This window comes from Ranitomeya imitator, chromosome 1, assembly GCF_032444005.1.
Source record: "Ranitomeya imitator isolate aRanImi1 chromosome 1, aRanImi1.pri, whole genome shotgun sequence".
Lineage (NCBI taxonomy): Eukaryota > Metazoa > Chordata > Amphibia > Anura > Dendrobatidae > Ranitomeya > Ranitomeya imitator.
In genome coordinates this window covers 615,231,458-615,245,787 of record NC_091282.1, presented here as the reverse complement: position 1 = coordinate 615,245,787, position 14,330 = coordinate 615,231,458, and the positions used below count along the sequence as shown (strand labels likewise).

The 14,330-nt window shown below is 47.3% G+C and overlaps 1 protein-coding gene across 1 annotated transcript in view; it reads right to left on the bottom strand.

Moving 5' to 3' along the window:
* The window catches only part of ZFYVE26 (zinc finger FYVE-type containing 26), a 155,252-nt gene extending 147,529 nt beyond the window's left edge, over positions 1-7,723 (bottom strand). Inside the window, exons 1-2 of the mRNA XM_069726414.1 lie at positions 7,537-7,723; positions 1,881-2,465 (exon numbers count right to left, since the gene is read on the bottom strand). Coding sequence (XP_069582515.1) covers positions 1,881-2,465; positions 7,537-7,696 — 745 coding nt within the window. The 5' untranslated portion in view covers positions 7,697-7,723. The remainder of the gene's footprint in view (positions 1-1,880; positions 2,466-7,536) is intronic.
* Positions 7,724-14,330: the final 6,607 nt, after the last annotated feature.

Here is a 14,330-nt window from a genome sequence, read left to right as displayed (position 1 = left end):
AGCCAGTGTTTTTTGTGCGGATTTCACCTGCGGATTCCTATTGAGGAACAGGTGTAAAACGCTGCGGAATCCGCACAAAGAATTGACATGCTGCAAAAAATACAACGCAGTGTTTCCGCACGGTATTTTCCGCACCATGGGCACAGCGGATTTGGTTTTCCATATGTTTACATGGTACTGTAAACCTGATGGAACATTGCTGCGAATCCGCAGCCAAATCCGCACCGTGTGCACAGCCTAATTCTAAAAGGTATGTGCACACGCTGCGGAAAACGCTGCGGATCCGCAGCAGTTTCCCATGAGTTTACAGTTCAATGTAAACCTATGGGAAACAAAAATCGCTGTACACATGCTGCAGAAAAACTGCACGGAAACGCAGCGGTTTACATTCCGCAGCATGTCACTTCTTTCTGCGGATTCCGCAGTGGTTTTACAACTGCTCCAATAGAAAATCGCAGTTGTAAAACCGCAGTGAAATGCGCAGAAAAACCGCAGTAAATCCGCAATAAATCCACAGCGGTTTAGCACTGCGGATAACTGTGAGGTTTTATCACAGTGATCAAAATTCACATTGGAACGAATCTGCCGGCCGGGAAGATGGCGGCACCCAGGAAAGCGGACGGACGGACACCGGGAGGCTCGGTAAGTATGATAGCGTGGGGAGGGGAGCACGGGGGGGTGGGGTGGATCGGAACACGGGGGGGGGGGGGTGGATCGCAGTGCGGGGGGGGTGGATCGGTGTGCGGGGGGGGATTGGAGCACGGGGGGTGGGATTGGAGGACGATCGGTGGGGTGGGGGCACATCAGTGTCTCCAGCCATGGCCGATGATTTTGCAGCATCGGCCATGGCTGGATTGTAATATTTCACCAGTTTTTTAGGTGAAATATTACAAATCGCTCTGATTGGCTGTTGAAAGTGAAACTGCCAGAGTGATCGTAGCCACGGGGGGGGGGGTGAAGCCACCCCCCCGGGCTAAAGTACAACTCCTCCTGTCCCTGCAGGCCAGGTGAAATTACAGTTAACCCTTTCACCCGGCCTGCAGGAGCCCATTCCGGCCATGACGCATATGCTGCCTCACAGGTCCGAATGGCACAGGTTTTCATGACGCATACGGCGCGTCAAAGGTCGGGAAGGGGTTAAAATCACCCCCCCAAAAAAAAAAAAAAAAAATACATTTGGTATTGCAGCACTCCGAATCGCCTGATCTATCAAGATATAAAAAGAATTAATCTGATCAGGAAATGGCATAGTGGAAAAAAAAAAAAAAAAAAAACAAAACGGCAGAATTAAGTTTTTTGGTCGCGGCAACATTACATAAAAATGCAATAACGGGTGTTCAAAAGATCGTATCTGCACGAAAATGGTAACAATAAATATGTCAGCTCGGCGCGCAAAAATAGGCCCTCACCCAACCCAAGATCATGAAAATTGGAGACGCTACAGGTATTGAAAAATGGCGCAATTTTTTTTTTTAAACAAACTTTGGATTTTTTATTCACCACTTAAATTAAATAAAAAAACAAAAAAAAAAACAGACATGTTTGGTGTCTATGAAATCGGTGAGAATCATAATGGCACGTGAGTTTTAGTATTTGGTGAACATGGTAAAAACAAAAATCCGGAAAACCATTGTGGAATTGCATTTTGTTTGCAATTTCACCGCACTTGGAATTTTTTTCCCGTTTTCTAGTACACGTCATGGTAAAACCAATGGTGTCGTTCAAAAGTACAACTTGTCCTGCAAAAATCAAGCCCTCACATGGCCATATTGACGGAAAAATGACAAAGTTTTGGCTCTGAAAAGGGGAGCGGAAAAAAAAAAAAAAGGGCTGCGGCGTGAAGGGGTTAATAGCCTAAGTTAAGCCCACGGGTGCCATACCTGCATTCCTGTTGCTCATCACCACTTTGTACCTCCATTGGGCTTCGGAAATATATTTGGACAATCGGACAGCTCTGTTCTTGAAGTCTTCTGATGCCGATGTGAAATCGCCTGAGTCTTTAATTAGTACTACCTGTTCTTTCAACATTTTTAAGAAAGTGTCCAACACGACCTCGTCCGCCAGAAAGCCACTCAACCTTCTGGTGAATTGCTTCAGATCGATATAGTTACATTTCACCAAGTTCCAAAAATTGTTCTGAGAGTTTTCTAGAGAAGCGTTCCGGTCAGTGAGGATGACTCTGCCTTTATGTGGGGGGCTTTCTGTAGGAGACACAATCAGTGCAGGTTCCCCTTTCTCCGAGCCACTGTCCAGGCTACTGAGACGTCCTACCTTCATCTCCAGGTCTTCTTCACCCTCCTCCACAGCGCAGCTGTCAGGAAGGGACGGCTCGGAGTACAGATCGGCTGCAGATGTAAACATTAAGGAGAAAAGGTTTTCCAGAAGTTCCAGCTTCTGGGGCGAAGGCAGCGGGTGCAAGTAATACTGGCACTTGGTAAAATACTGGGAAAAAAGATCTGGATGCTCTGCGAATAAAAGAAAACCGGATGAGTTAAAAAAAAAAAAAAAAAAAAAAAGGCTGCACATGTATTTTTACAATTAACGCCCTCCCTACAGGGTAATTTTTCTTTTCACCCACCCCTTGTACAATTTCACATTTATCCATAGTCGCTTTTTTGTGGCTTTGAATGACCCCATTCAAACTACTGTACTCAAAAACTTGGAGAAAAAAAAATCCATTTCTGGTGAAATACTGAAAAAAACAAAACCGAACACTGTATAGACCAGTGGGTCTGGCAATTGGGATCAGGAGGGTTGGACCAGATCATGCATTATGAAGGAGCATAGACTCCATCCCTGCTATAATTTCCCATCCCTTGATGGACACGTCTTACATCACCCGCACTAACTGTGTAATGACGCCATTTTTTTGTTTATTTTTTTTTTTTAAACATTCTTATTTCTGCATTGTGTGGTTATAGAATCCTAGAATGTTATGGAAGGGACCTCCAGGGTCACCGTATCCAACCCCCTGCTCAATACAGGAGTCACTAAACCATCTCAGACAGGTGTCTGTCCAGCTTCTGTATATTTATATGCAGGGCCGGCTCCAGGTTTTTGTGGGCCCCGGGCGAAAAAGTCTCAGTGGGCCCCCCCTTTAACACATACCACGATTCATGATCGCATATAACACAGCCACGTAGTATATAGCACAGCCACTTAGTATATAGCACAGCCACGTAGCATATAACACAGCCACGTAGCATATAACACAGCCATGTAGTATATAACAGCCCACGTAGCATATAACACAGCCATGTTACATAGCACAGCCCACGTAGCATATAACAGCCCATATAGTATATAGCACAGCCACATTATATAACACAGCCCACATAGTATATAGAACAGTCATGTAGTATACAGCACAGCCCACGTAGCATATAACAGCCCATATAGTATATAGCACAGCCACATAGTATATAACACGCCCCATGTAGTATATAGCACAGACATGTAGTATACAGCACAGCCCACGTAGCATATAACAGCCCATATAGTATATAGCACAGCCCACGTAGTATTTAACACGGCCCATCTATATATATAATTGCGTAAGGGTTTTTCCGTCTGTCTGTGTCTGGCTGTCCTGGGCACAGCGACGATGATGTCATAAAGGACGTAGACATCCCACGTTTCTGATTCAGCGACGGGCACAATCGCTCGACCAATTAGGCTACGTTCACATTGGCGTTCCGCCAATGTGCGTCGCTGTTGCGCCGGCGACGCAGCGGCGACGCGCCCCTATGTTTAACATAGGGGACGCGTGCGTTTTTTGGGTGGCGTTTTTTGACACTTGCGTCGTTTACGACGCTAGCGTCGGACGCAAGAAAATGCAACAAGTTGCATTTTCTGTGCGTCCGATTCTTGTCAAAAAACGACGCACGCGTCGCAAAACGCGCGCGTTTTTGCGTGCGTTTGTGCGCGTTTTTTCGTGCGTTGCGTCGCCGACGCAGGGCGGCGCAACGCTAGTGTGAACATAGCCTTAGCGACGGGCACAATCTGCCGCGAATTCTGGAATCATCATTGTCCATATACTACGGGGACATGCATATTCTAGAATACCCGATGCGTTAGAATCGGGCCACAATCTAGTGTAGTATATAGCACAGCCATGTAGTATACAGCAAGAATGGCCCCATAGTCCAGTACTCGCTTATAGTTACAAAAAAAAAAACACTCCTCACCTCTCAACGTGCCCACGTTGCAGGGCCAGCGTCAGCACCCGGCGTACCCGGGCAAGTGCCGGGGCCCGGGCGAGACAGGGGGGCCCATTCAGGGCCGGCTTTAGGGGCAGGCAGCTGCCTAGGGCCCTCGCTCCCCCAGGGGCCCTCAGCTAGCGGCACATCAGCAGCCACTATGGGGCCTCTGTGAGGCAGGGGGGCCCGCCTGTCGCCAGCGCCAACTCCCCTGCCGCCGCATTGAACTATACCGGCATCTGCCGGTAAAGTTCAAAGCAAGTGATGGAGGAGAGAGCGTCTCCTGACGCTCCCTCTCCCATCATTCCCCACTCTGCCTCTGACACTGCGCGATGACGTCATTGCGCACTCCCTGTGTGTCAGGCAGTGCAGCGGCAGCCACCGCGACCGGAGCAGGGAGCAGCGTGGGCACATTGAGAGGTGAGGAGTGTTTTTTTTTTTTTTTTCAACTATAAGCGAGTACTGGACTATGGGGCCATTCTTGCTGTATACTACATGGCTGTGCTATATACTACACGGGCCGTGTTAAATACTACGTGGGCTGTGCTATATACTATATGGGCTGTTATATGCTACGTGGGCTGTGCTGTATACTACATGACTGTTCTATATACTACGTGGGCTGTGTTATATAATGTGGCTGTGCTATATACTATATGGGCTGTTATATGCTACGTGGGCTGTGCTATGTAACATGGCTGTGTTATATGCTACGTGGCTGTGTTATATGCTACGTGGCTGTGCTATATGCTACGTGGGCTGTGCTGTATACTACATGTCTGTGCTATATACTACATGGGACGTGTTATATACTATGTGGCTGTACTATATACTGTATGGGCTGTTATATGCTACGTGGGCTGTGCTGTATACTACATGACTGTTCTATATACTACGTGGGCCGTGTTATATACTATGTGGCTGTGCTATATACTATTTGGGCTGTTATATGCTTTGTGGGCTGTGCTATATACTACATGGGCCGTGTTATATAATGTGGCTGTGCTATATACTATATGGGCTGTGCTATGTAACATGGCTGTGTTATATGCTACGTGGGCGGTTATATACTACATGGCTGTGTTATATGCTACGTGGCTGTGCTATATACTACGTGGCTGTGCTATATACTACGTGGCTGTGCTATATACTATGTGGCTGTGTTATAAACTACATGGCTGTGTTATATGCGATCATGAATCGTGGTATGTGTTAAAGGGGGGCCCACAGACTTTTTCACCCAGGGCCCTCAAAAACCTGGAGCCGGCCCTGCCATGCTGCTCCCTGCTCCGGTCTCGGTGGCTGCCGCTGCACTGCCTGACACACAGGGAGTGCGCAATGACGTCATCGCGCAACGGCAGAGTGGGGAATGATGGGAGAGGGAGCGTCAGGAGACGCTCTCTCCTCCATCATTTGCTTTGAACTTTACCGGCAGATGCCGGTATAGTTCAATGCGGCGGCGGGGGAGTTGGCGCTGGCGACAGGCGGGCCCCCCTGCCTCACAGAGGCCCCATAGTGGCTGCTGATGTGCCGCTAGCTGAGTGCCCCTGGGGGAGCGAGGGCCCTAGGCAGCTGCCTGCCCCTAAAGCCGGCCCTGAATGGGCCCCCCTGTCTCGCCCGGGGCCCGGCACTTGCCCGGGAACGCCGGGTGCTGACGCCGACCCTGTTTATATGGTTCAGCCATCTTATTTACCCTCCAGGCAAAACCTGCTCTCTTGGCGGTAAAGAAGCTGTTAACAAAAGCAGGTTTTGCTGCATTTTTTGCTTCGTATTTGCTGTCTCTAGTGCTTGCCGAAAAAGTCGAGTGCAATAACGGGCGATCAAAAGAACGTATCTGCACCAAAATGGTATCTTTCAAAACGTCAGCTCGGCTCGCAAAAAATAAGCCCTCACCGCTACGGGTATCTGAAAATGGCACAATTTTTTTTTTTTTTAACACAAACTTTGTATTTTTTTTTCACCACTTAAATAAAAAAGAACCGAGACATGTTTGGTGTCCATGAACTCGTAATGACCTGGAGAATCATAACGGCAGGTCAGTTTTAGGATTTGGTGAAAAAAAAAAAAGTTAAAAACGTTAAAAAATTTTTCTCGTTTTTGAGTTCACGATATGGTAAAACCACTGGTGTCGTTTTTGTACCGCAAAAAACAAGCCCTCACATGGCCATATTGACGAAAAAATATAAAAAGTTATGGCTCTGAGAAGAAGGGGAGCGAAAAACAAACGCAAAAAAGAAAATGGGCAGCGGCACGAAGGAGTTAATTTCACCTGCTGTTTATATACAAGTTTTTTTGTTTTTTTTTTAAGAGATAGTCAGCAGGCTTTTGCAAATGAATCTGAGATCAGCATAATATGGGGGAAGAGACCCTAATTCCAGAGATGTGTCGCTTACTGGGCTGCTTGGTGCAGTTTTGATAGAATCCCTGTTTTTTCTGCTATAAATATAGCAGTGCTCAGAAGGCCAAGCTGTGTATAACACCGCCCACAATGCTGATTGGCTACTTCCTGTACACAGTGTACAGCTGCCAATCAGTGGTGGGGGTGGGGTTACTCAGATTAGCTGGACTGCCTGGCACAGCACACCTTGTCCTGCGGTGATAATATCTTGCTCATAAAACAAAGATTATAATGAAGCTACACCAAGCAGTCCAGTGAGTGACACATAGCTGGAGTCAGACTATCCCTACATTATGCTTTTCTCATATTAAATCTGCTGAGATATTCCCTTTCGTTTTTTTTTTTTTTTCATGTTTAATTTATGTTTAGTCCCCTAGGATACATGAACCTGCAATCGCTTGTGCTATATCCTGCAACGCTAGTACTGCTGTATTATAAAGCAGCATTAGACTTTTCATACATAGTATAAGTGCTGACATTTTTCTGAAGCTTTTTAAATGCATGGTTTCTGTAAGTGGTATGTACAAAAATACTTCTGATTATTTAAATTTTTGTGATTTTTTTGCTGCATTTCCCCTTTATTTGATGAAATGCTTAAAAAAAACAACGCAATCTTCATTCACACTATGTGGGAACGAACATGGCCTTAGCATTGTAAGTTATTACAGTTGAAGAACTTATAATCTCCTATTAAGCCTAGCCATTGGCTGGGCTTCATGGGAGTAAAAAGATGGGGGCCCAAGCAAACCATCAGCACACCATGATCCAAGTGGAGGCTGATGGGTGCCATGTCACTTAAATACAACAGTAAGACTGTCAGCAGCATTTAAGAGGTTAACAAGCAGTGACTGAAATCAGGTACCAGTTGTATAACACCGCCAGCACATGCACTGTATGTCCTAAGCCCAATTCATACACACGCACCTGAGTGTCCCTCACCTGAGCTCTTTCCATGCTCGCTGTCATCCAGTGTGCTGTTAGCCTGCCTCGCACAGTAATCTTTGCACTGGGCATGACTAGGGGCAGTGACGCACAGTGCATAGATGGCGTACTTCATGGCACAGAATGCTTGAAACGTAATTATGCTCCAGTGCGGCATCTGCTCACGTACATCTTCATTTTCTTGGTATCCCGAGAATGAAAATATAACAGTCAGTCATTTGTAAAAGAAAAAAAAAAAAGAACGATTTCTGGTTCATATCGTAAAATTTTTCTTCATAGGGGACACAGGTAACCTAGGAGGCTGACACCAAGCAAAAAATAAATAAAAATTAATTAGCCCCTCCTCAGACGTATACATCCACCGACAGGCACAAAGCTAGTCAGTTAGCGAAAAAAGCTGCAGTACATTTCTTCCCAGGCTTGCATCAGCCGAAGCAGGAGTATCAACTCTGTAGAAACTCGAACATGTGCTGAGAGGACCAAGTCGCGGTCTTGCAAATCTGAGAGGCAGAAGCCAGGTGGCTAAAAGTCCAGGATTCCTCACATCCCAGTTGGAGAGAGACCTTACAACCAGAGGGTGTTGTCCGTATTTAACACAATAGGCCTACAGTATAGCTGAGTGGGCGATGGTAGATTTGGAAGCAAGAAGACCAGACCATTACGATAACCCTCAGGCATGACGAACAAGGCGTCAGAACGAAGCAGTTCTTGAAAGGTAGAAACGTAGGGCTCTGACCAGGTCCAGCTTGTGAAAAGCTTTTAAAGAAGATGAACTGGTGATTCGCATAAAAAGGCAGAATAATTTTCTTATTAATGTGGAAGGAGGAAACCACCATAGGAAGGGACAGGTCTGAGAACCACCTTGTCCTGATGAAGAATGACAGAGCGGCAAGAGAGCTGTCACCTTAGAAACTCTTCTGATGGATGTAATGGCTATCAAAAAGGCAACCTTCCATGAAAGGGAAGACAGAATGTCCTGAATGGGTTCGAAATCTGGTCGCTGAAGAACGCATATGACTAGATTAAGATCCCATGGGTCTACCGGAGTACGATACGGAGGTGCCAGGCGAGCAACTTCATAGAGGAAGGAAGATCTTGACCTGGGATGAAAAGCCAAATTTTGTTGAAAGAGAATTGAAAGCGCAGAGACCTGACCCTTAAGAGTACGGAGAGAAAGGCCGGAGTCTAGGTCTAACTAGAAAAAATAGAGGATAAAAGGGAAAAAGACATTGTCTTCACACTATCACTCAGCTCCTAATGAAAAAAGGCCTTCCAATAACGGTAATAAATGCATGAGGACATGGGTTTTCTTGCGCTTATTGTCTGTACGACCTGGGATGAGAAACCGGTTTCCCTCAGAACGGTTGATTCAACGGCCAAGCCATTAAATTCAGAGGCAGAAAACTCTGGTGGAAGAGGGGACCTTGTGAGGGTAGGTCTGGAAGTTTCTAGGTAACGTCTGTGAGCAGATTGACTAACTCTGCATACCAGTCACTTTCGGCCAGTTTGGGGCCATCAGGATTACTTGAACTCCCCTCCACCTTCATTTTCTTGACGACTCTCAGGATCAACGGGAGAGGAGGCCAGAGTTAAGGGAGATAGAATTGAGACCATGGAATGACCTAGCAGATCGCCAGGGGGTCACGAGAACTGGCAACAAAGGGAGGCAACCTGTATGTCATTCGAGACGCCATTAGGTCGACGTCAGAGATGCCTTCTCTGACAGATTTGGTGGAAAACGATGGGGTTGAGGGACCACTTGCCCGAGGAGAGACCCCTGGAATGTGCACTGCAGATATTGGTAGCACACGTAACTCTGCCCAAAACAGAATCCTCTATATCTCCGTCATAACAGACTTCATGCGCGTTTCGTCCCGGTGATTTATGTATGTTACGGCCGTGGCGTTGTCTATTTGAACGCGAACTGGATGTCCTGAGAGAAGATCCTGCCAATGGAGAGGTTGATTGCTCCGATTTCCAGTAGATTGATGGGAAGGGTGGCCTCCCGAGAATTACAGCGACCCTGTACTAGGTGATGAAGGAAGACCGCTCCCCATCCGAGGAGACTGGCATCGCTGGTAAAAAAAACATGCTAATGGAGAGAGAGGAATGTTCTCCAAAAAGAACTGAGATGGAGAGGATCCAACATGTCAAACTGCCTCACCCAGAAGAGTAATAGAGTGGGACAGTCCAGGGAAGAGATCCTCTTGTCCCAAGCTGACAGGAGGGTCAGCTTAAGGGGGCAGGTATGGAACTGGGCAAAGGGCATGGCACAATAGTTTTTCCCAGTACACTCATGAGAGCCGAAGAGGAAGCAGAGATGGAAGCCTCAGAGAATGAATGCCCAGACGGAGAGGAGATCTTTTCCTCTTGAAAATCTTAGAACGAGCGGTACAGAACAGCATGTCCAAGAATACCAAGCATCGAGTCGGAATCAGGGAAGACTTTGCCCTGTTGACTATCCAGCCAAGACAGGCAAGAGTATCAAAAGTGATCTGAAGTCTGGCAAAAGGAAGGAAGGACCCTTGATGATAATAATAATCTTTATTATTATATAGCGCTAACATTCCGCAGCGCTTTACAGACATTATCATCGCTGTCCCCAATGGGGCTCACCATCTAAATTCCTTATCAGTATGTCTTTGGAATGTGGGAGGAAACTAGAGTGCCCGGAGGAAACCCACGCAAACATGGAGAGAACATACAAACTCTTTGCAGATGTTGTCCTTGGTGGGATATGAACCCAGGACTCCAGCGCTGAAAGGCTGCAGCGCTAAACCACTAAGCCACCGTGCTGCCCTTGATCAAGAGATTGTGCAGTTAGGGGATAGTTTCTATTCCTTTGGATCGAAGAATGGCCATGACAGTTGCCATCACCTTTGTAAATACTCTGGGGGCAGAGGCTATGATGAAGGAAAGAGCAGTGAACTGGTAGTGTTCCTCCTAAATCACGAATCAGAGAAATCTCTGATGTGGAGGTAGGCATCCTGAATGTCCACCGAGCATAGGCACACCCTGGGTTTCATAGAAGAGATTACCAAGCAAAGAAATTCCACTCTGAAATGACAGAGGCGGACTCGATGGTTTAGACGTTTGAGGTCCAGAGTAATCCGGAGCGAACCGTCCTTCTTTTGAACCACAAAAAAAGGTTGGAATAAATACCTGAAAAGCATCCCTGAGAAGAACGGGTAGATGACATGTCTGAAGGATAGAGAAATGGCTTGAAAGAAACCTGGGACCGGAGCTTGGAGCCTTTAGGAGGTGGGACCTGAAAAAACATCTTCTTGGGCGGGTGTGGGGGGGATTTGATCTTGTAGCCTGAGGTCACGATCTCCCTGACCCAAGCATCAACCGCAGATAGCCACGCATCCCGAAGAGAAGACAGCCAGCCCTCCCCAGATTCTCAGGTTGGAGTGACTATTTGAGTGGGACCCTGAAGGTTTTGAAAAGCGCCCCCTTGCACGCTAGTGAGGTGCTGGCTGGAAGGACGGCTTTTTTCTCGCCCGCTGAGAGGAAGAACAAGACGAGGTCCCAGGGAAGGAGAAGGGACGAAACTGAAGCGAACGTTTCCTGGTGAAGTCTTGTTTAGGTTTCAACTAAGGAAAGCAAGTGCTGGGGCGTGGCCTGAAAGTCCATGTGAGCGGACGTGTGGCTGTGAGCTCCCGCCGCTGTACATTCTAAAATCCTGCAGAGCCGCTGCTGTTTGGTCCCTGCGGGGGCTTACCGGCTGCGGGGAGACTTGGAGGGTCCGGCGGTGCTGAGCGGTGGTGCTGGAGCCGGCGAACATGACCAGGAGACGGCAGAAGGACGCGGGAGCCGGGGATGCAGGCGCAATCCAAGATGGCGCCGACACAAGGGAGAAGGCAGACAAGGAGAACGCCGCATGTAGAAAGCGCATGGAGGTAGCGGCAAAGCTCCAGCAGTTTGCGAGAGCGGAGGCCGCAGAGGAGGGAGCCGGAGCTGATACCAAAGAGGAGGAGGAGGAGAGCCCAGCAGGAGAACATGAGGTACAACAGGGGAGAAAGGAGAGTAAAATGGCGGTGGCAGAAGGGGGACCCGAGGAAATGGCGCCAGAAGCTGAGCCTACCCTAAGAGACGTTTTTGCGCTAGTCTCTTCATGTAAACAGTCTCTGACCTTACAGATACAGGAGGTTAAGGGAGACACAGCCCAGATAAACGCAGCCATGCAGAAGATTGACAAACGTGTGGGGGAGGTAGAGGAGAGAGTGAGCACTGTAGAAGACCATATAGTGCAGCTGCAAAAAGCAGAGAAAAAGTTCACTCAAGCAATAGCTGAATTGGCTGCGAAAAATGAGGACCTTGAGAACAGGTCCAGAAGAAACAATATTCGCATAGTGGGCATCCCTGAAAAAGCTGAAGGGAGGAATCCAACGGAATATATTGAAAAATGGCTGTTAGAGACATTTGGAGATATGGCGCTAACAAAAGTGTTCGCGGTAGAAAGAGCGCATAGGGTCCCACCGAAACCACCTGTCCCTGGAGCGAATCCCCGTACCATGCTTGCCAAAATTCTAAACTATAGAGACAGAGACATTATCCTGAGGAAGGCCAGAGACATGACGGATCTGACAGTTGAAGGCCAAAAGATTGCTATATACCCAGACTATTCTACTTTGGTGCAGAGACAACGGATGATGTTCACGGGTATCAAGAGACGGCTGAGGGAGTTGGGAGTACAGTACTCCATGATGTTTCCAGCAAGACTGAGGGTGGTGGCGTTTGATAAAATTTTTTCAGAAGCCGGAGGACGCTACCCAGTGGATCGATATTAATGCTAAAAAGCTTAAAGGAAAAGGAGACTGAAACTGTGGGAAGAGTCTGATCTTGTTTACTTATCTGTCAGTTGGCAAAGAGTCATGTGATTGACAAACCAGGGGGTATGGGGGGTGAAGAAGGGAGCTGGATTGTATTCAGTTAAAGTTAAAGGGATGGTGTAATGGTTGCTGGGAAAGGGGGAGGAAGGGTATGCGGCATATTTTAAGTGTATGCAGGTTTCTTGCGTGTGTAAATAATTCTACGTTAAAATGTTTTGAGATACGTTATTTTTCAAAATGTCTGAAATCCTGTTATGTACAGTGGTGGGAGGAGGGTTGGGAAGGTAATGCCAAACGGAGTGTTCGCTATGGGCGATGATGCCCCACTCTTGAAAAGAGGTGGAATGGTTAGATGTGAGGGGGGAAGGGTGGGAAGGGGAGTTGGGAAGGGGAGTTGGGAGGGGGGGGGGGGGGGTAGTTAGACAGCTTGGGCTCAAAATTGACGATACTTATAGTGAAGATGAGTCAATTGATGGGGACCCGTTTTAAGATTTTGTGCTGGAATGTGAGAGGCCTAGGGGAGAAATCTAGACGTGCCGCGTGTTTGCAATATGCAAGAGACCAACGGGCCTCAATGATATGCTTGCTGGAGACGCATTTGGTAAGGGAAAAGGTGGATGTTCTGAATAGACGGTGGATCCAGAAGGGATATCATTCTACCTTCTCCACGTATGCAAGAGGAGTCTCAATCTTGGTTCCAGCGGGAGTTCAGTATGAGGAGGTGAAGGTATGTGTGGATGTGGATGGGCAGTACGTACTAATACGGTGTATACTGTATGGAGTGATGTTGTGTGTTGCAGCGATGTATATTCCGCCTCCCTACTCTAGCAGGAAAATTAGAGAAGTAATGGAGCGAGTGGAAAGATGGGGGCCGACACGGTTAATAATTATCGGGGATCTAAACAATATCTGTGATGAATATTGGGATAACAATAAAAATACTCAGAATAGGTCGGAGGGACACACAACATTTGGCACCTATATACAGGAGATAGGTTTGATTGATCTTTGGAGGGTTAGACATATTGGGGAGAGAGGGTACTCATGTTATTCACCGGCGCATGCCACGCTCTCTAGGATTGATATGGCTCTGGGTAACAGGATTTTGGACACATTGGTTGGGGAGGTGAGATATCTGCCAAGGGCCTTGTCAGACCATAGTCCAATTGAAGTAGAGGTTAGATTGTAGGGGGCTCGCTCGCTAAGTGGGAGAGAATGGAAGATTCAACCTAATTGGTTACAGAGTATTGAGTTGGAAAGTATAGGACGGGAGGTAGCGGAATTCTTTCTCTTAAATGATGGAAGTACTGATGCTCTTACGATTTGGGATGCAATGAAGGCGTATCTGAGGGGACTACTGTTTAGGGACATTAGTAGGTGTAAGCGGAGGACGAGAGAGGCAGAAAAAGTGGCAGTTGAGGAGTTGAAGGAAGCAGAAGACGGGATGGCTACACTGGGAACCCCTGAGGCAGAGAAAAGGATGAAAAAACGCACAAAATCATTTGGAAAAAATTCTGTTAGGCAAAGCCGAGAGGAAGCGGGATTTCCAAAGGGTATTGTTCTATCAGGAGGGGGAAACAGTGGGACATATGCTGTCGGTAGTGGCTGCTGCTCAGAGAGGTTCTTCATATATACACTCTTTGGACTCTGCTAGTGGAGGTAAAATAACGGAAACGCCTGAAATCTTGAGAGCCTTCGCGGACTTCTATGCAGATTTGTATTCCTCTCGGGTTGGTGAATCGGTCGAGGACACACTGACTTTCTTGGAAGGTCTGGATCTGCCGAGACTGAGTGAGGCAGATAGGGAGAGCCTTGAGGCCCCTATCACTGAGGAGGAATTGAGTCGGGCATTGATGTCTATGGCTAATGGGAAGGCGCCTGGGGTCGATGGGCTACCCGCTGAGATCTATAAAGGGTTGGCAGAAGTGTTGATTCCTAGATTAAAAATGGTATTGG